The sequence below is a fragment of the Typopeltis vanoorti genome, chromosome 18 (genome assembly GCF_054136105.1).
Source record: "Typopeltis vanoorti isolate ZY-2024b chromosome 18, IOZ_Tvanoo_1.0, whole genome shotgun sequence".
Lineage (NCBI taxonomy): Eukaryota > Metazoa > Arthropoda > Arachnida > Uropygi > Thelyphonidae > Typopeltis > Typopeltis vanoorti.
Window position 1 is genome coordinate 49372501 of NC_143566.1, and position 21910 is coordinate 49394410.

Sequence of the window (21910 nt, forward strand, 5' to 3'; positions counted from 1 at the left end):
TTGTTACTACTAAAACAATTTCAGTATCCTGTCATTTTTATTTAATAAGCTAGGTTCTGAACTCTTCGAACTGATAACCAGAAATTGAACTGCCACTATTTAGATTTTTTTTTTTTTGATATTTTATATCTTTTATATTGTTTAATTTGGACTGTAGATATATATATATATATATATATATATATATATATATCAGGGGCAAATATTAAGGGTGTGCAGTACTCATCGACTGAATAGCAATATCTCCGATATTATATTTTTGCATTTATTCCTGTTAAAGATTCCCCTAATTGTTTCTAGACTTCGCATGATTCCTAAAAGTAAACACAATATACTAATGCTTCATGAAGAGGATGCTTTTCGATGCGTAAACATTGCATCACATTTGCTTTAATAGTCTGGGTGTTTGTCCAAAATACATACACTTTTGAGCCCTTTGAAAAGATGTATAGATGGTGCAGCGGTTCAAATTCTTAGCGTTCTAGTAGTTAAACTGCTCAGATGATGAGGCAGGGTGAACTCTGAGACAATATCACCTAGAAACTGTGATTGGTTATTGTGTCAACCAATCCAATCAAACATTTTCATTTGTCATGAGTTGCTGTTTTTGTGTCAAAGTGTGAACTGACATCATTGGCATGTTTTTAATATATAATTTTCGATAAATTTATAACTTTTTTTGCCCACATTTTCATTGGGAAACAGTATTGTAGTTGAAGGAGGTAAGCCTCGTCCTCCTCTTCCAAATTTTACACCTTTTGGGTAATTCAAATATACCAACTAAATATAGCATTCTCTTCCATTATTGTTTTATAATATACAGTATCTTAAAACAAACACATTGTCCCCCCCCTCTGCACAGATTTGGTTATAATTAATTGATAAATTAAAGTACTCAAAGTTATCCGATAATTAATTGCATTCAAACCAATTAAGATGTGCTATACACTGTTAAAGCTTTCATACATCGATAAAAATGCATTCATATGGTCAAACTGACATGAATTTTGTAGCATGGGTTGCATAAGCCATAACAGCACACACCCAACCGAAATGAGCGCATGACGCCACTGATATATATATTCATGGCATGTGGAGTAAAAGTCTAAAGTTTCTTCAATTCTTTTGATAAAATTTGATTAAACATTGACTAAGTAGTTGATGTAGTTCATTTAATGTGCACAGTACAGTATTCAAATTGATTGCAAGTTGCCAGTACTGACTGGACAATAACAAGGGGACGTACAGTTGAGTTACCAGTTGAATGAATTAGAAAATTAATTTTTCTTTAACATGATTGATATTGTTTCTGTTTGTTTCTAAAAAAAAAACTTTGCCTTTCCTTACAGACCTTCACTTGTTGCAGAGGCTGTGATTCAAGTGATACATGATTTGAAAAATGGTAGTATAATGAAAGTAACTGCTGAAGGTTATGAATATGTTGAATCATAACTGTCATTTCAAAAAAAAATAATAATAATAAATTAATTAATTAAATTTATATAAAAAATTATCATTATGGGTTGCTTTTCTTTTAGAATGTTAGTATTTTCTTCATACTTTATATAGTTCATTAAATCAGCATGGTATTAAATAGTTAAAATTGACCTACATAATAAGACATTATCATATTGCATGTTAGAATTCATGCAAATTAACCCTTACATAAAAATATTCAACGAATGAAAAATGGGAACGAGACTGACAAATAGGAGATTTCAGAATAAAAACATCTGAAAAAAGTTTTTATTACACTGACCTAATTTAAATCTGAATGAGGGTGATTGTGGATGAACTTTGTGCATTTCTAAAGAATCCTATGTTCAGTATTCACTTCATGCTGAGTCAGACAAGACATTTGCTATAATAGATGTTGTTTTGGTGGTCACTAATCCTCTTCAACAGAATAGTCAGCTTGTTCAAAATATGAAAGGAGACAAAGGATCTAATATATACACCAGGTAAAGAAAGGGGCAGCGAGCCTATCTTTGGTAGTGGACAAGAAACTAAAAAGGCTTGTTACAGAGTAGAGGTGAAGCAAAAGTTCCTTAATTTACTTGAAACATGCACTGAAATATGTGGAATCAGAAATCTTCTATCCCCAGAAGCATTACAGGAACAAGGCCTCTAATTGTCAATGATTTGTTGGATACTGTTGAGGTCTAAACCATTTAGTTACATTGAGGAGCCTCATCATCATCAAATTCCTGATGTATACCCTCAAGGGGTGTACAGGATATGATAGTACTACATGAAAAATTTACATCATTACTAACTTCTTATCTACAATTTTCCTCCAAATCAGTCTGTTACTTGTCAAGACCAACATTATCAGATCTTATCATCTAAGGCACTTTGTACTGTATCAATCCACCTATATCTTGGTCTTTCTCTAGGTGTTTTCCTGCAAACCTGGCAGAGAACACTTGTTTTGCTAATCTTTCCTCTCCCATCCTGTATAAGTGACCATACCACCTGAGATTAGCTCTGCTAACACATTCCTGGATGCTGACAGTGGCAAGTTCTTTCTTGATAACCTCATTTTTAATACGATATTGCCATTGATGCCATTTGTTCATGGCCCTAATCTTTCTCAGGACTCTCATATCTGCAGTCTCTAGTCAAGTGTTTTACTTCTCACCCAGCTCTCAGATCCATGAGTTAAAATTGGCTTGAACAGTGTATTGTATACAGCTAATTTAGTGTTTTGGCTAATTTCTTTCTTATTCCGTATAAATTTATTCAGTTAACTGACTACCATACCAGCTTTGTTGATTCTGTTGTCTATTTCCATATTTCATTTACCATCTTCACTAAAAATGGTGCCTAAGTAGCTGAAATGTTTTTCTTGTTCTATAGGTTCTCCATTCACAATGCAGGTGATATTTTCAATGTTTCTGCTATTTTCATTGTCTTTGTCTCTTTTTAATGCTGACCTTCATACCATATCTATTACAACAGTTATTCAATTTAGTCAGGGAATCTTGCAGACTTGTAGCGGATTTAGAAGTATAACATCGTCCACATAAAGCAAAGAGCTGAGATTAACACTCAATTTTGATATCAGATTTAACACCACTTTCCTTCATAATCTGATCCATATAGATAATGAATAACAGGGGGGATAATGTTAAATCTGGTGTTAGACAAGGATGTCTAACACCAGATTTAACATTAAACAACCTTCCTGTACTTCCTTCAATTCTAACTGCTGACTTACAACTCAAATAAAGACTATGTATTGCTTGATATAATGCCCAATTGACACCATATAACTGTAGTGTTTTGAATAGCTTCTCTCTTGACACCTTGTTATATGCCTTTTCCAGATCGACAAAACTTAAATACAGATCTTTGTTATATTCCCATGATTTCTCAACTATCTGTCATAAAGTGAAAATCTGATCCTGACAACCTCTATTTGGCCTGAATCATCCAGCTTGTTCTTCACCAAGCTTCTCTTCCTCAATCCTTCTCAACCATTTCTCAAGTATACTTGCATATATCTTACCAGGAACACTCAGTAGAGAAATACCTCTGTAATTCTCGCATTCGGTTTTATTCCTTTTTTATATGTGGGTATTATGAGAGCTCTACTCCAATCATCTGGAATTCATCCCTCTGTCCAGGTTTTCTGAACAATGCAGTGCAGCCACTGTAAGAATTTTATACCTCCATACTTAGCATTTCTGGTTGAATATCATCTACTCCTGCCTTTCCACATTTCAGGCTTTTGATGGCTTTTTCTACTTCAAGTATAGATATGTATTCCTGACTGCATGCCTGGTCAGTGTATTTTACCACTGTGCTGTCATTACTGCTTGTTTCATTTAGCAATTTTTCGAAGTAATTACTCCATACTTCAAGGATATATTTTTCTCCTGTTTTCATGTCACCTTTATAATCTCCAATTCCTTTTACAGCACTCTTTCCTCCATTTCTGAGCTTCTTCAAACCTCCAGAATATCTTGCCACCTTCTTCATATTTATTTTCTGTGTTCTTACAAAAGTCCTCCCATGACTTTTGTTTAGCTAGTTTTACACAGTGTTTGGCTTTCTTAGATTTGTCTCTGTGTTCTATGAGAGAACAAGTGGTCTTATTTGCCAGGAACTTTTGATATGTTTCTTCTTTTCTTTCACTGCCTCTTTAACTTTCTGTGTCCACCATGGAGTTCTGATTTTTTTATCCTTACAGACAACCTCACCACATGCCTTTCTGGCTGAATCAATCAGTGTTTTCTTCAGGGCTTTCCACTGAATCTCCAAGGTTGGTTCTTATTCTCAAACTCTCATTTTTTCTTCAATTATGTTTGTGTATTTTAGTCTACAGTTCACATCTGAGAGCTGCTCAACTTTTATTTGCTTTAAAAGTTTCTTACATGTTATTGTTTTCAGTATGATGTTCAATTTTATCTTGCTCAAGACTAAATGGTGATCACTTCCAATTTCAAATCCTCTGTACAATAACATAGTCAAGGAGACTTTTCTTATTCCGTGCATCTTCTCTCCATGCGAATTTGTGCACATTTTTATGTTGGAACATGGTGTTAGTAATCACCAGTCCATGTCCTGAGCAGAAATCCAACAGGTATTTGCCATTATTATTAGCTTTTCTCTTTTCTCCAAATTTTCTCAAAATATTTTTGTATGTCTCACAATCATTTCCTACTCTGCTATTTAGATCCCCAACAAGGACCAACTCTTCCTTTTTCATTGTGTCAGTTGCTTTCTCTAAAAGTCTTAATAAATTCCTCCACTACTACCTTAGTAGAACCTTCTGTGGGACCATAGGCACAAATAAGTCTCATTGTCCAGTTCCCCATTCTCATATTTGCCCATGTCACTCTACTTGAGACTGCTTGCCACTCAAGAAGATTAGCCTCATATTTAGCGTTGAATACTAAGGCTACTCCTTTTTTTCCTCGATTGTCATTGCCTGAATATAACATTTTGTATTTATTGCTCAGAAAGATCTCACCAGTTTTTGCCTTTTTTGTTTCAGTCACCCTCCTTGATTGTTATTGCCTGAATATAACATTTTGTATTTATTGCTCAGAAAGATTTCACCTTTGCCTTTTTTGTTTCAGTCACCCCTATTATGTCGATTTGGTACTTATCCAATTTGTCAGCTAGTTCCATTTCTTTGCCATTCAGGCTTCTTATGTTGATAGTAAGAATCTTGAACTCTGGTGATATTGAGTTGGGGTGGCTTTTAGGATTTGTTCTAGTAGCTGACCTTTCAGTTTGCTCTGGTTCCCTGGCAAAAACAACAGGGGCCCTTGTTTAACCAGGGCATAGCCCCAGCCAGCATGGAATTCTGTCATGTTGTACCATCATTTCATATTTGGATTTAAGCCAATAAGAATACAATTTGTTCGGCTAAATCCCAAATTGCCAGCACATCCTCGTTCGTTCAGTATCTAGGTAGATACCTAACAGGATGCACCACAGAAAGGTGAGGATTGGACATCAGAAGCCCTGATCGGTTCTCCGCATTCCTTTAAAGGCTATGTGGAGGTCTACTCTCAGTTATATAGTTTTGACCCTTAAGCACCCCCATTGAGGAGCCTCTTATATAGCAATCAAGAAGAACAGTATCTGAAGTTTTGCCATATATATCGACCTTTTTTACCCTGTAAGAAACATTCTAGCTGCCTGCAACTGATATTATTGTCCGTTTCATACATAAAAATGCCAATGTGCACACTTTATCATCCTTACTTCACACCTATCCTAGAACTGGAAGGGAGGCATTGATTTGAAAGGACTGATCAAATTTATTTTGGAACATGAGGAAGCTTTAAAAGAGCTTTTCAATGAAAGGTTTAGTAAGCCAGTCTAATAAGAAGATGATAGGTTTTTTTTCCCCTCCAGATAACAAATACCTTGATCGTCATTTCAGCATTTTCAGTCATAGAACAGTTCACTTTCCACTTATCTCTAGAATGTTCTAGGTGACAAAATCATTAATATGTTATAACAGAAAAATGGGAATGTAGTTTTTATAATCCTCAGATATTTTATTGTTGATTGGATAAATCCCAATAGTAATTATTCCTCAGACAGTTCATGTCCTGCTATTCACTGAATGTACAAATCTTTGTAAAAAAAAAAAAAAAGTTTTCCTACTTTCATAATGAGTCTGATTGTAAGACTTATACAATGGAATTAATTAATTAGAATGTAATTAATACTTCCAGTATTTTGGCAAAGTCATATTGCCATCACCAGAGAACAGTGTACATACAAACTTACACTGTAGACACCATATGGGAAAGTGACAATTAAGTAAGACAACAAAAGGTGGGTCTGAAATCCTGAATAGTCCCCTAGTAGGCTGTATTAGTTATTCTTAGCTGTTGGGCTATTCTAAGGATGAGTACATTACAAATTGAGGCAGTTTCATGTACCTAAATTTGTCAAAGTTTGAATAATTGCTTAATGTATGGCAGATTTCAAGAAAATCATCTCCAGATCTGCCTGGCTGGTATATATAATCGAGGTATCTAGGGTGGGGAGACTGTTGTTATATTTTTTTCTGAGGCAAATGGATCCTTGAATATTAGTTGTTAACATGTGGTAGAAAGGTGATAGGAGCATCTCCATTTAGTCACATCCAACCCATGTGACTAAATGGAGAGCATACCATCTGCTTAACATAGCAAAATAGTAGGTCTGTGTTGGATGGGCTTTAGGGATTTCTTTTCAAAGATTTCATGAAGTAATTACGTGTGTGCAGGGGGGGGGGGAATTGCCATGACTGTCCTCTTTTGTTTATAGAATTTTTTTCACCAAAAGAAAATAGCCTGAGTTCATAATGAACTGAAACAAAGCTTGAGACATCAGGAGTAAATTCAAGTTAGATAAGGTTTAAGGTGTCTAAGTGGGACATTGGTGAATAGAGAGAAGACATCAAACTGACGATTAAATCAGTGTGTTTGAAGGGTGAGGTTCTCTATACTGAACTTAAAGTGGGCAGAGATTTTTATATGTGAAGGTGTTGTCAGTATACTTGGAAAGCACTTTGCCTAAGTGTTTGGCTAGTTTGCATCCTACTAACACTCAGATCAAAACATTTGACAAGCTCCCAGAGGGGGTCACCTGTAGAAATTATGAATAAACTGAAGCCAATTCCAGCCCTCTAGCTGTATGGGGGAGGGGGTGAATCTGGAAATGTATGGCTTCCAAAAGGAATACTAACTTTTTTTTGTGGAAGGCTGAAGAGGTTATGGACATGTATTGATGCCAGGAAAGGTTAGAAGTGCAAGTCAGTCTGAGAAATATGATCTTTCATGGAGGTCTCATTTCATTTCTCTTTACTTGTTGATAAAACTGAGATCTGTCTTATGCTGTGTTTTAGGGGCACTGTAGTTCATTAGATTTATCTTTGCCATACTGGAAAATGGTAAGATTAGTGTGTAAAACATCGGTTATTGAAGATCTTTTAACCTTGAATCATTGACAATTATACGGTTTAACAAAACCACGGATTGAATTAACTGAAAGAAGGTCCCTTATGTATGTGAAGCATAGCTGAAAGTACAGAACCCAGGGTATTCTGAAATTGGTGAGAAAATCTAAAAAAAGAAAAGCATCCATTGTGATACATAGCAGCAATCAGAAAGGAAACTGATGACCCATTTGCAAAAGGTAAAAGACAGACCATAAGATGATAATTGGTATGTAGGCCTGTATGCTAAATAATGCTTTGGAAATGTTAAATTCACTGTGGAGAAATGTTAAATCCAATATGGACCTTTCCAGTGGAAAGCTCCATATTAATAAGAAGAAAAAGTTAAAGTTGGCTGTTGATAGCTTTCACCATTGTGTTTTTATTTGTTATGTTTTGTTTTTATGTTGAGATTCTACATGAGAGGTTGGTTAATCAACCTATAGTACATTAGTACTATGTATGGGTAGTGGGCTGGGAAAGGAGAAACTTGTTTATATTTGATTTAAATGCCTGTATATTGTATTCCTTGGGAAACACATCAGGGGAAGACTGTTCCACAATATAGTAGTAGTAGTAGGGATGGAGAAGGAGGAAAATAAACTTCTTCTGTGGGTTTCAGGGTTATACTGTGAAGGGATGTTGGGCATCAGTTGCCCTTGTTCCAATGGACTTAGTACTGAGTGGAGGAATTACTAATGCTATTTCAGACGAACATTTGCCATGGATATATTTATAGAATATGCATAATGCAGAAACCAAATGCCTGTGCAAAAGTGGAAGGAGTGGTTGGTATGAGATAGGTTATTAATCAATCTAATTGCTCTCCTCTGTATGAGTTAAGCATTTTGAGGGGGCCCCACTCCAAATGTGAGAGCAGTATTCAATAGCTAGATAGATTTGTAATTTGTATAAGGTTAACAGCTGTTCAGAGGTGAAGTAACATTTGGAGCAAAAGAGAAATCTTAGTTTTTAAGAAGCTGAGGATGCAATGGTTGTGATGTGTATATGCCAGTAGAAGCTTGATGTCAGAATGATTCTAAGAAGAGAAATCTCATCTTGTCTGGAAATTTGAGTGTTGTCAGAAATAATATTTGGAGAAAATGGTTATTTTTTTGTGAGAAATAAGACAGAACTGGGTTTTACTAGCATTGAAATTGACGAGGTTATCTGAATCCCATTGGAGGATGGCTTGGAGATCAGAATTGAAGGCAATTATTATCTACAATCAGAATTGTAGATAATCTGAGAACTGTTCTAAAGATCAAACATGAAACATTTATTAAATCTAATACAGGCTTCCAATAAAGAGAATTAGTTTCACATGGCAATGAAAACCATTTACCATCTAAGCACATTCACGGTACAGCAGGATTCAAACCCAGGGCTTGATGGAGAACAAACTTGCTATGCACTTGACCAACCCAGCAAATATAGAATGGATGTTAATTTGAGAATAAAAATTTTAGACATTTGAGGAAAGCAAAAAACATCAGAAGGTAGAGAAGGTATGTTTTTAAGGCAGCAAATACTAGCTTGGTACACTTGTCTCCATTTATGGAAACAGGCTTCATCATAAAAGATGGAGCTGAATCAACAAGGAGATACTGCAGTATATCACCAGTTCCTCCTTTTCCCCCTCTTTCCTTTTTTGTGAATCTTATCCCATGTACTTATTAAAGCATACTAATTCACTCTAGCCTAACATACATTTCCTATAAATATTTAGATGCTAGTTATAGTAATGGAATGTCACAAGATGACATTTGTGTGCGTTGTGTTGTTATTACTGCTGCCGAAAGATAAGTCATTTTTTCATGTTATAGTTAATAATATTAAGTTAACTCATTGTAGTTTGTTTTACACAGGTGTTGGATTGAATGAGTTATTTAGTTTGTAAAAAAAGATATTTTCTTGTTTAAGTACAATATTGTAGATGTGGTGCCAATATGTGGTAGAACAAAGGCAGCAAAGATGGTGGTGGTGGTGGTGATGATTTGAATTGCCTTCATTTTGTACAGTGTAGTAATGTGTGAGATGTATCCATCATTAAAATTAAAGGTTTTAGGGAGGGAGAGTAAAACAGATGAAGGAGCATGTATTAAGTGTTTCGACAAGGTAGCACTTCGACAAGAGGTGCTGCCAGTTAGGTGACAAGAATGAAACACATGTTAGTAGAGTAGATGCATTGACTGTAAAATAAAAAACATTAATGTCAGAATTTATAATGAATGTGTGGTGGTGAAAATTCAGGAGAACAAAATAGACCTAAATAAGGAAATAATGTGCTTACATGTTATTCCTCACAGAACAAAGCTTGAAATCAAAACGTTGCAGAAGTGACAAGAGATTAGCAGGGCTGAGAAGAGAAAGAAGCAGGGGTCAGAGGTAAAAATTGAGATTATGTCAACAAATGAGAAAAACAAGGTAAGGAGAAAATTATGTATGTGGACTCTATGATCTGAGGAGTACTTAATGAAAGTATAACAAAATCAGGTTTCCTTGGTGCAAAAAATATGGTGCAACCTTCTTCTCCCATAGTCCTAAAGAACCGTTGGGTCATTCATGGCTGGTAGGTGATACTCTTTGCTAGCCTCCTCCAGTCGTCTCGGTCTCTTGTTCTTGATGTCAGTTGAGAAAGGGAGGAATTTGTTCATTTTAATCGAGGTCAGCTCCTAACCCTTGATCCTGGAACGATTCCTTCTGGGGTTTGCTTTGGAATGCCATTAGCCCTCTCCACATGTCCGAACCATTTCATCTGTCTTCTGATGACTGTCAGAATATTTTCCCTTTTTTCCCCGTCTATTAAATTAATCAGTTTCCGAACATTTTCATTGGTTTCGGGAGCAGTATAGGGAATTCTCAAAAGTCTTCTGCAAGTTTTCATTTCGAAAGACAGGAGTCTCCTCTCATCTTCCTTCAATAAAGTCCAGGCCTCACAACCATACAAGAGGATAAAATTCAAAGTGTCAATTAAACTTAGTCTGGTTGTGATTGCTATTCTGTTATCTCCCCACAATGGTTTTAACTTCTGTAGGGCCACGGTTGCCTTAGCAATTCGGTATTTAATGTCGGTTTTTGAACGACCATCTTGACTCAACGTGCTTCCCAGATAAGTGAACATCTTTACATTCTCAATTTGCTTATTGCCAGTTTGTATCTTTAAGAATTCAATGTCTGATTTTGAGGTTATCATTGTTTTTGTTTTTTGTAAGTTTATGTATAATCCATATTTTTTTAATGTTCCGAAAACATGGCTGGTTATCTCTTGTAATTCTTCACTTTCTGCCAGAAGATCAATATCGTCAGCGAAACGCAAGTTATTTATTCTTAGTCTGCCAACTACTATTCCAGTGTTATATTCATAAAGAGCTTCATCTATGACATATTCCAGAAAACAATTAAAAAGAGGGGAAGGATGCATCCCTGTCTTACCCCCCCGTTAGGCCTGGAACGGTTCACTGCTGTAATTTTTAATTTCAATTCTCATATCAGGTGAGGAATAAAGAGATTTAATAATCCTAATGATTTTGTTGTCAATACCATAATGTTCTAAAATTTTCCATAATGCCTCGTGCCATATTGAGGCAAAAGCTTTTTGAAGGTCTAAGAAGTTGTGACAGATTATTTTATGTTCTATGTATTTTTCGCCTAGTATGTGTATTGTAAAAATATGGCCGATTGTACTTTTGGACTTCCGGAAACCTGCTTGTTCATCTGATAGTCTGCTTTCTATTTTCTTTTCGATTCTTGACAATAGTATTTTTAACAGGATTTTGCTTGCATGACTAATAAGGCTTATTGTTCTATAGTTGCTACATTTATTGCTGTTTCCCTTTTTAGGGATAGGTACAAGGACAGAAGTCCACCAATCAGAAGGCCAAGTCTGTGTTCCATACGTCCTGGAATAAATTTAGCAAGTGTATCTATGATGATGTCACCTCCTTCGTGTATCAGTTCCACTGTGACACCATCACTTCCTGGTGATTTTCCAATTTTTGAGGAGCTAAATAACTTCCTTTAATATCAGGTAATCTCCTTCCTCCGAACCTCCTGGCAAAATTCCGTCCAAAATATCATCGGTCAGTTCAGGGTCCTTTTGAAAAAGCTTGGTTGTGTAACATTTCCATCTATCAATTATTTTCTGGTTATCCGTGATAGGAGTTCCATCTTCAATGCTCCAATTAATTGCAGTAAAAGGTTTGGTTAGCTTATTGATAATTTGAAAAGCACTTTTAGAATTATTTTTATTTAAGTCCTCTTCTATATTTTTGCATTCATCCAATATCCATAAGTTTCTAGCATGTTTGATTTCTTTTTCAATAATCTTAGTAATATTTTTATACTGTTCTCTATTATCACCACTATTAATATGAGATTTCAAATATCTTTTTTCGTCACATAGGTCCAAAATATTGTTGGTTATCCATGGTTTATTAATTTTCCTTTTGTATCCAAGGATTTCTTAATCTGTCTCAGTTATCTTTTGTGAGAAGTATTTGGTTTTAGATTCGATACTATTATGTTTCTTGAAGCTTGTGTCAAAAATTTGTTTTAATTTGTATTTATGTAGTGTATTTATTTGGGGATCTTTTAATTTTTCTATATTATATCTTTTACGAGTTGATTTTGTAGGTAATCTTTCCCTCATTTTCATATTCACAGTTGCGATGACCATATTGTGGTCACTGCCAATGTCGGCTCCAGGAAATGATCTGGTTCTTGTGAGGTTGGAGTTTTTAAATCTTGTGCTTACAAGGATAAAATCAATTTGGTTGTGTGTTTTACCATCAGGGGAAGTCCATGTCCATCTTCTGGAAGGTTTATGGGGAAATAGAGTGTTAATAATGGTAAGTTCATTTTTTGAGGCAAAATTGATCAATTCAAAAACCGGTTTCGTTTGTCTCCCCATAGCCATATGGTCCGATAAATGGGAGATAATACTTGCTGATGTCTGTTCCAATTTTCGCATTCCAATCACCCTGTACAATCAAAAGGTCTTTTCTATTCACTATGGTGATTGATGAATTAAGTTGACCATAAAACTCCTCTACTTCGGAGTCCTCATGATCTGTGGTTGGGCATAGACCTGTATGATGGTGATATTGAGTGGTTTTCCTCTCAGGCAGAACTAGAGCAATTCTGCTATTGATAGGGTTAAATTCCATGAGAGAATTTTGTGATGATTTATGTATCAAAAACCCGACACCTTCCTTTCCGCTGCAGTCACATCCAGAGTAAAAAAAAGCAAATGTCCTTCATCTGTTGTTAGCTCTCCTGTTTTGGGCCATCAAATTTCACAAAGTCCCATAACAGTCCATTTATATCTTTTTAGTTCGTGTTGTAGTAATTTGAGTTGACCTGATTGTAGTAGAGTCCTAATATTCCAAGTTTCGGTCATTAAATGCTTGCGGAGTCTGAATCTGGATCCAGTTTTTCCATTATTTTTGTCAGTGATAGTGGTAGCGCCAGTCGCTAACTTCGCATTGCCACCCCTGGAGCTGCTACCAAATGGCAACGCGGCCTTTGTTGAACCGGGCGACATCCAAGCCAGCATGGTGTGCTGTGTTAAATCCTTCGCCATGAATGTCTAATGGGCAGTAAATTAAGACAGATGGTGCCAATCTCCTCTTCTGTCTTCGCCTGCTAGCATTTAGCTGGGCATAGTGGGATGGCCTTCACGCCTTGGGAGGCCTACCAGGAGTAATGATACTCCCGAAGTGCTTCACCCATTCCACCCAGGGCCATCCCCCCACACACACACCACAGTGAAGCAGCATAGCAGGACTTGGGGGGGGGGGGCAATATTACCTATTATAGCCATAAATACTTAAGTATTTATGGCTAGGTATGTTTTCTAGCACAACTCACCTTTATGCATTTGGGCATCACCAAAGTGCATAAACTTTAATCTATCAGTAAATCATTTACAGCTTTCAGCACATACAAACCACACATATTATGTGCATATAACAGCACTCAATGTTCAAAATGCCCCCATTTTGCCTTCACACATGCCCAAAGTCTGTGAGGCCACATATCATTGCTCTGCATTTTCAAATTGCAGTGGCAACATTTGGAAATCCATCTTCAGGCTGGTGATGCTAGGGTGTTGTTTCTTGCAGGGTACTCTCTCTAGCTCTGATCACAATTTGCAACAGATTCAGATTGGGACTTCCAGAGGGCCAATCAGATGGTGATGTGTAGTCAGGTACATTCACCTCCAACACTGTTTTTTGTGTGTGTGTGTGTGCACACACACACAAGGGCTGAGTCCTGTTGGAAGGTTCACTGCCTACTGTGAAACTGTAACCAAAGTGTATCAAGACACTGTACTGGAACCACAAGTTCCAGTACAGTGTCTTGATACACTTTGGACCCTTTTCTTGCAGTCCATAATAGTCTGTGCGGTTAGCCTAGTGGCTTTGCGCTTCGCAACCATATGCCTGGGGAAGGAGTGTCCTAGGTTCAATTCCCATCGATGACATGGGAGCTTAAGGATCTTTCTCAGCCTTAGCCAGTCTTGGGCATGGACAGCAGGGTTTCTTCCATCAGGTTATCTGGGGGTTTCATCCTGCAAGCAGGCAAACTGGCCCCATGAATGCACACACAGGGATACGTCAGGAATACTTAGAGACATAGGGCTGACATCCTATCCTCGTATTTAGGTTACGAAATCCAGGCATGCTTGGAAGGTTGTGGGCCTTAAAGGCCTGTTAAAGCCATTGGGATGCGAAGGGATGGGATAGGATACCTAATACAGGAGTATTGGGGGAGGATGCCAGATTCTGGTTGATGACCTCTCTGAATCCTGGGTGATATGGCATGTGCTGTGCAACCATCCAGGGCATATAACCAATCATTTTGCATTTAAACTCTTCAATAGTGAAAATCTTTTCATCTGTAAAGAGGAAATCTCCATGTCTGTTGTTCATGTACCTCTGGAGAAGTGCCTAGATTTTATTACCCTTTGCTGCACAAGTTGTGTTAGGAGATGTCCAGTAGAACAACAATAGGCTCTCAACCCCAGGTCATCAGTTAATACATGTGACATCATTCTCTGCAAAACATTCATCTCTTGTGACGTCACTTTCTTCATTCTCACAGGATTACAGTGGAGGTGTGCCTTCACAGCCCTCACAAATTAGGTTGCATCCTAATGCTCAACCTGTTCTTTGGTGGTCAGATACGTATTATTATAACAGTTAATAGTCTGATACATAAACATCCTACTTATTCTGAGTGTTTTTAACGTGTTGAAAATAACAGGAGGCAGCATTTCAACCTTGTGAAGTGCACATCTACATGGTTCTCGTAATCTCCCCACTGCATGTTAACATGTACAACTAGACAACTCTTTCTCTCTCTAATAAATACAAAAATGTTGGCTGTGCACAGTGCCACTAATGGAACTGGGCTTGTGCAATTCTGTGGGCAGCATGGACACGTGCAGAAGTTGCAACAGTATTTATGGCAAGACTACATAGTCATGCCATCTGGATGCAAAAAAATAGGATAAGGCAAAAGAACTAATTGTCTTGGTTAGCACTAATGAACTGAGTGGTGATATTCTGTGAAGGAGGAGGAGTTATTGGACCAAGAAAAAATGAAGAGCAAGAAAGTGACTATGATAGAGGTGAATTGAGGAGAAGGAGATTGTTGAAAGCAAACAAATAAATATGCAGGTTGTGCAGAAGGAGTGATGTAGAGTTGCTGCACTTGTGTTTTGACACCTAATAAGAAGGATTAATATAATGCTGATGGACTGTATCTAAATGGTTTTGGTGCTAGGTATCTTAGAGAGAGAGCTTTGTTCACAAGCATGTTGTTAAAGCACAAATTCAGGAAAACTTGAGCAATTAGGATGGATGCAGGTGAATGTGTGTGACCCATGAGGCAAGTGAGCATGAAAATTACCTGTATGTGTGGAATCTAGTCTCTCAAGCAAAAATATTGAATAGCGTAGTCAATTCAGGAAGTAAAGGTGGTTGTGGGCCTAAAGGGATGCTGCAGTTTCTATATATACTAAGGCCAGAAGTATTAGGAACAAGAGGGAGAAGTTTGGGGCATTAGTAGTGCAACCTTGCAATAGTTATAGGCATTAGTGAAACTTGGCTAACAGCAGATGATAGTTACAGGAATAGAATGTGAAAGGTTTATTATTTTCAGGGAAGGGTACTGATGATAAATGAATTGCAGCTAAAAAAAAATAGGAGTGGGGGGCAGGCTGCTCATTTGAAGCAGTCTGGTGTGAGATCAAAGACAAGACAAAATATATGGTTGGTTGCTGCTATAGACCAGGAGGTTTCGGGCATGATCTGGAACACGTGCATTAGTAAAGTAGTATGAGTGTAGGTCAAGTGATTATTATTGGGGACTTCAGCTATGAAGATATAAATTGGAAAGAAGAGAGATCACAGGGCAGGAAGGAAATGGAATTTATACACCTACTGAGAGATAATTATTTGAGGCAGCATGAGATGGAAGGGACTCAAGATGCAAGAATATTGGATCTGGTCATAGGATCAGAAGAGTTATCCATAACTCAAGTGGCCACATTGCCTCTAATTGGGGAGATTGTAAAACATAAGGATCAAGTATATGTGGAACTACAAGGCAGGTGATTATGACAAGCTTAATAGTTGGCCGCTAGAGGGCCAGGCGGTTGGTCGTGTTTTCAGGGAGCTCCCGAAAGTTAAGTATAATTTTGAATGAAAATTAGAGTATAGGTTAAAATCATAACGTAATATTGTCTAATTTTGGTAGCTTGTGGTGTCAGTGTGATTTTGGTGTAAATTCCGTTATTTAATTTAGTATTTAACGATACGGTTCATAGATTTGAATATGGCGGCAATGCAACGTAAGATAATGGCGTCCAAAAATACGACGCCATTGTTCAAAAACGATAATGTGAGAGAATTTGTCCAATGTGATGTGTGTGGAATGTATGCATTCCCGAATGAGGCTGGAGTTTGGATTGAAAGTGATAGTGGTGGAAGAATGTGCAGAAAGTGTAAGCAAAGTGAGGAGTTGAATTATGTGTCAGGTTGTGAGAGAGCTATGGTTGAAGAAAGCCAGAATGCGAGTGAAAATAGTGGCTTGATAGGGAATTGCGATGTACAAGATGGCAATGAGAGCGGTGATCTAAGAAAGAGTGAGAGCAACTATACAGAGAGAGAAAGTGGTTTGAATGATAAAAAAATGAGGAATTATTTGTAGGAAGTGAGATCGCTAGGTTGCGCGCAGTGATACAAAATGCGCAGCGGCAATTAGAGCACCTGCAAAACTCTTTCCAGAGTGATTCGGCTAACGTAAATAACCAGCGTAAGAGTGGGCGAGTTTCTGAAATTAATGAAAGAGTGTTGTATGGTGACTCGTTATTAAGAGGAGTGATAGATGAGAGTGTAACTAAATCGTACTTACCGGGTGTGAAATTTAAGGATGTAAGTGAGAGTATTAGAGTGCAAAAACAGAGGGTGAAAGAATTAATAATTGTGGTGGGTACGAATGAATTGAAAGGTGATAAATTTTTTATGAGAGAGGACTTGAAAGTATTGTTAAAGGTAGCGAAAGAAAAGAGTGACAGAGTTAGAATGGTGAGTCTGTTGCCGCAGTATGACAGAGAGGAGTTTAGAAGGAGGGCCATAATCACAATGACATTATGCGCAGGTTATGCAAACGGTGTGGTGTGGAATTCGTGGACGTGTGGAATGAGTTTGATGGGCGAAAGGACTTATACAAGATGGATGGCCTGCATTTGAATGGGCTTGGTGTGCGAAGACAGGAAAACGTGTTGCTGAATGAAGTGAAAATGGATGTGCAGAACCAGAGAAACTAGAACTACCAAGGATGGGGGGGGGGAATGGATATGCAGACATCAGTGAGACAGTTGAGTGTAAAAATGTATATAATGTACCTGAGCCAGCACTAAGGACAAAAAATTGGAATAGGACATTTAGAATAATGCATCAAGATAGGGGTGGAACAAAGGGATCACTGCATTTCATGTATACTAATGCCAGGAGTATTAGGAACAAGAAGGAAGAATTTTTGGACTTGAGTGGCTCTTTCTGGCCACAGGTTATTGGCATTAGTGAAACATGGCTGACGAAAGATGATATAGTTAGTGGAATAGAATGTATAGGTTATAGTGTGTTTAGGAGGGACAGAGAGAATAAAATGGGGGGAGGGGTGTTATTGATGATAGCTGATGAACTGCAACCAAGGAGAATTGAAGTTGTGTTGCAGGATAGTGAAAGGAGCTCATTTGAGGCTATTTGGAGTGAGATTGAGACTGGCAGAATAAAATATACAGTTGGGTGCTGCTATAGACCAAGTGATGGAATAGATGGTGGAGATAGTATGCATAAACAAATTGATGAAATGAGTGGAAGGAGGGTAATTATTATGCGGGATTTTAATTATGGTAACATTGATTGGAAGGAGGAGAGGACACGTGTGAGGAAGGAAATGGATTTTATTCAATTATTAAGGGAAACTATCTGAGACAGCATGTAATTGAAAATACTAGGGGTGTGAGAGTGCTTGATCTGGTAATAGTATCTCACAATTTGACTGTAATGAATATGACCATGTTGCCACCTATTGGTGAGAGTGATCATAAGGTCTTGACCTTGGAGGTGGCTAAAGGTGTGGAATTTTTGATTAAGACAGGGTATATGTGGAATTACCGTGCTGGCAAGTATGACAAGCTTAGGAGATTGCGTGGATCAGTGCCATGGCATGTACAACTGCAAGGGCTGGACGTCGATAGAGCATGGGAAGTGGTCAAGGAGCATTTACAGGAGGTTATGGCTGATTGTATACCTAGGATGCAAATAGTAAAACAAGTAAGGGTTAAATGGATGAATAACACCACTAAGCTTGAGCTGCAAAAAAAGAAACAACTGTGGAGGGAATTTAAAGAAAGGGGTGACCTGCAGGCACATGAACGGTATAAAGTGCAGGCCAGAGGGGTAACGAGTGTGGTAAAAACAGCAAAAGCCGATTATGAAAAGAAACTAGCTATGCCAGCAAAAGAGAATCCTAAACAGTTCTTTCAATATGTTGAAAGCAAGAAAAAAACTGTACATGGCAAAATGATTTTAAGGAATGATGATGGTAAGGAGGTCATTGAACCAGTTGATATAGTGGAGTTACTGAGCACGCACTTTGCAAAAGTATATCATCCAGGTGGAGACATTGAAAAAATGAAGGAGCCATTAGTTTATACGGGAATTGTGATGAATGAAGAGGAGGTGAATAGTCTATTACAGAACCTTAATGTGAATACATCTGTGGGATTGGATGGTATACCGGCACGGGTCTTGCATGAAGCTGCTAAGGAATTATCAGTGCCCTTGACCATGTTGTTTAATCTGAGTCTCGGGTCTGGTTTAGTCCCAAAGGCATTGAAAGAGGAGAAAATAGTTTCACTGCATAAAGAAGGATCCAAGACTATGGTTGCAAATTACCGACCGATCAGCGTATCAGGAGTTTTTGTTGTCAAGGTCTTGGAGAAAGTAGTCAAGAGAAAAATACAGGAATGGATTGATGAAAATGAGATACTGTACAAGGGACAGCATGGCTTTGTAAAGGGTAGATCATGCCTGAGTAACTTGCTCAAGTTTTATAACAAGGTTTTATTACCTTGTTATAAAACTTGTTTTATAACAAGTTTTATAACAAGGTAAACCCATTTCCCTGGATAAGGGAAATGGGTTTACAGTGATACTGCTGGACCTGGCAAAGGCGTTTGACAGGATACCACATGGAATTCTAATCCATAAACTACAACATATGGGAATGGATATAGGGTTGGTGAGATGGATAGGTGGGTGGTTGATGGAGAGATATCAAAGAGTGGTTTATTCAGGAGTGGAGTCCAAAAGACGGCCTGTGACTAGTGGGGTGCCGCAGGGTTCTGTTCTTGGACCACTGCTGTTTAATCTGTTCATTAACGATATAGGGAAGGATCTAAGTGGAACAGTTCATTTGTTTGCTGATGATGCAAAGTTGGGGAGGACGATAGTGAATGCAGAAGATGTCAAAGTCTTGCAGGATGACTTAGATAGATTGGAGTTCTGGGCTAAGGAGAATGGGTGTCAATTTAATGTGACAAAATGCAAGGTTTTGCATTTTGGAGTGAAAAGATTAGCAGCAGTATACCACATGGGTGGAACTGTACTCCAAGAGATTGATGAGGCCGGGGACTTGGGAGTGTTGGTGGATAGGGAGATGGAGTTTAGGGGGCACATTGCGAAAGTAGTTAAATCAGCTCATCAACTCACTTGGTTGTTGAAAAATACCTTAACGAGCAGAGACAAGCAAGTTATTGTACCTTTGTACCGAGCCTTGATAAGACCTCATCTCGACTACTGTGCCCAGATTTGGTCACCTTGGTTCCTTCTTGATGGGGAGGAGGTGGAGAGGATCCAGAGGCGAGTGACTAAGATGAAAGGAAGGTCTATGGAATGAACTATATGAGAACAGGTTGAAGATTTGTGGGTTGCAGAAACTGGTTGATAGGCGGAAAAGGGGAGATATGATTGAGACATTCAAATTGCTAAAAGGATTCTATAAGATTAATTCAGAAGATATTTTTGAGAATAGGACTGGTGATGGGAGAACTAGGGGACACCTATGGAAGCTGGGCAAGAGTGTGGTTAGCAGTGGTGTTAGAGCTGGGTTCTTTATTTTGGAGTGGTAAATGAGTGGAATAAGCTGCCAGAGTCCCTTGTGGGTGCTATGACAGTGAGCGAGTTCAAGACAAGGTATGATAGATACTGTGAGAATGTCGTATTGTTGTGTGGCATGATGTTTAGGGCCTCCCTCGATGAGTCTAAGGACTCCCTGGAGTAGCCCGAAAATAATAATAATAGGAAGCTCAAAGCTGCCATGGCATAAATCCCTGCAAGGGAAGGATGTTAGTAGTGCATGGGAGATGGTTAATGGACATTTAGAGGGAGCTATATTAAATTGTATACAGGTAAGGAGGGTTCATCAGGTAGGAGTTAGATGAGTAGTATCATTAAGCATGAGCTTCAAAAAAAGAAAATGCTGTGGAGAGTGTGTAAAGTGAAAGGTGGCCAGTATGGGAAAGAAGGCAAAATCAGATTACAAGGAGAAACTAGTCAAGTAGGCCACAGAAAATTAGGAAAAGTTCTCTTGCTACATGGCAAGAGGAAGAATGACTGTGGAACAATGAGTGTTGATGGTCATGAGGTTACAGAAGCAGATAAAATACTGAGTGACCACTTTGCACAGGTATATCATACAAGTGAGGTTACTGGTGCAACATATGTTAGAGACATGTGGGAACAGAGGTGGATGAATTAGAGGTTCTTAGGATATTACAGAATCTCAGTGTAAATACAGCTGTAGGATTAGATGGGATATCAGCTTGCATTTTGCAGGAATGCAAGGGAACTGGCAATGCCTTTGACTAGGCTCTTTAAGTCTGAGCTGTGGTAGTTTCAAAAGAGTGGAAAGATGGCAAAATAATTCCCTTGTATAAATGAGGTTTGAAGACTGCATTAGCAAATTATAGGTCAATCAATAACTCAGGGGTGGTGGTAAAAGTATTAGAAAAATTGGTCATAAAGAGAATTCAGCAATGGGTGGTTAAGAATGTGATACTCTGAGGGACAATATGGCTTTGAACAGGCAGTCATGCCTTAGTAATTTACTAACTTTTTATAATAGAGTGACAGCTGAATTGGATAAGGAATGGCTACATGATAATTCTGTTGGATTTTGCAAAAGCATTTGACTGAATACCCCATGGAACTCTTATGAAAATTGGGATGGATATGACACTGTTATGTGGATAAGAGGGTGGCTTCTGGGTAGATATCAGAAAGTGGTATAGTTCGCCCACCGATTAGAGGTCCCTCGACACTTCTGTGCATGTCAGAAAAAGGAGAATCCATTCCGATAATAGGGTAATCAATCTCTGGGATGTTTGTTTATTATTACAGGTCGGAAAATTTAGCTTTTCTTTTACGAACATTGTAGTTTTTAAAGTAACTATTTTGCATGTATAACAGTTAGAAAAATGTACATGGAGTATTAACAAAATTAAAAAAGGATAGCATAAAACAAAAATTTAACTAAGTTTATTTTTAAGAAAGTTTTCTATAAAATAAAAATAATTATAATGAAAAACAAATTTTTTCAAATGAACTTAGATATTCTAAACTTACAGTTGAGAGAACTGAGACACTTTAATGTCCTAAACCGATTAATTATTTATGACTTGTTGTGACTCTTAACAAACCCATGCAAAAAAAAAAAAAGGTTGGAAAAAATACCATTATCAAATCCTTTTAATCTTCATAGTCATCTGAATCGGTGTCCGAATCGCCATCACTTTCACTTAAACTGATCACCAAAGGTTCGCATAATTCTGTCTCTGTCCCAATACATATTTTCCAATGAGGTAACATGAAAGATGTTTTC

At 37.7% G+C, this 21910-nt stretch overlaps 1 protein-coding gene across 4 annotated transcripts in view; it reads left to right on the forward strand.

Moving 5' to 3' along the window:
* The window catches only part of LOC150096655 (15-hydroxyprostaglandin dehydrogenase [NAD(+)]-like), a 138620-nt gene that overhangs the window by 55187 nt on the left and 61523 nt on the right, over nt 1–21910 (forward strand). For all 4 annotated transcript variants that reach the window (XM_090408352.1, XM_090408348.1, XM_090408349.1 and 1 more), the window contains exon 7: nt 1350–1429. In XM_090408352.1, coding sequence (XP_090264478.1) covers nt 1350–1429 — 80 coding nt within the window. The remainder of the gene's footprint in view (nt 1–1349; nt 1430–21910) is intronic.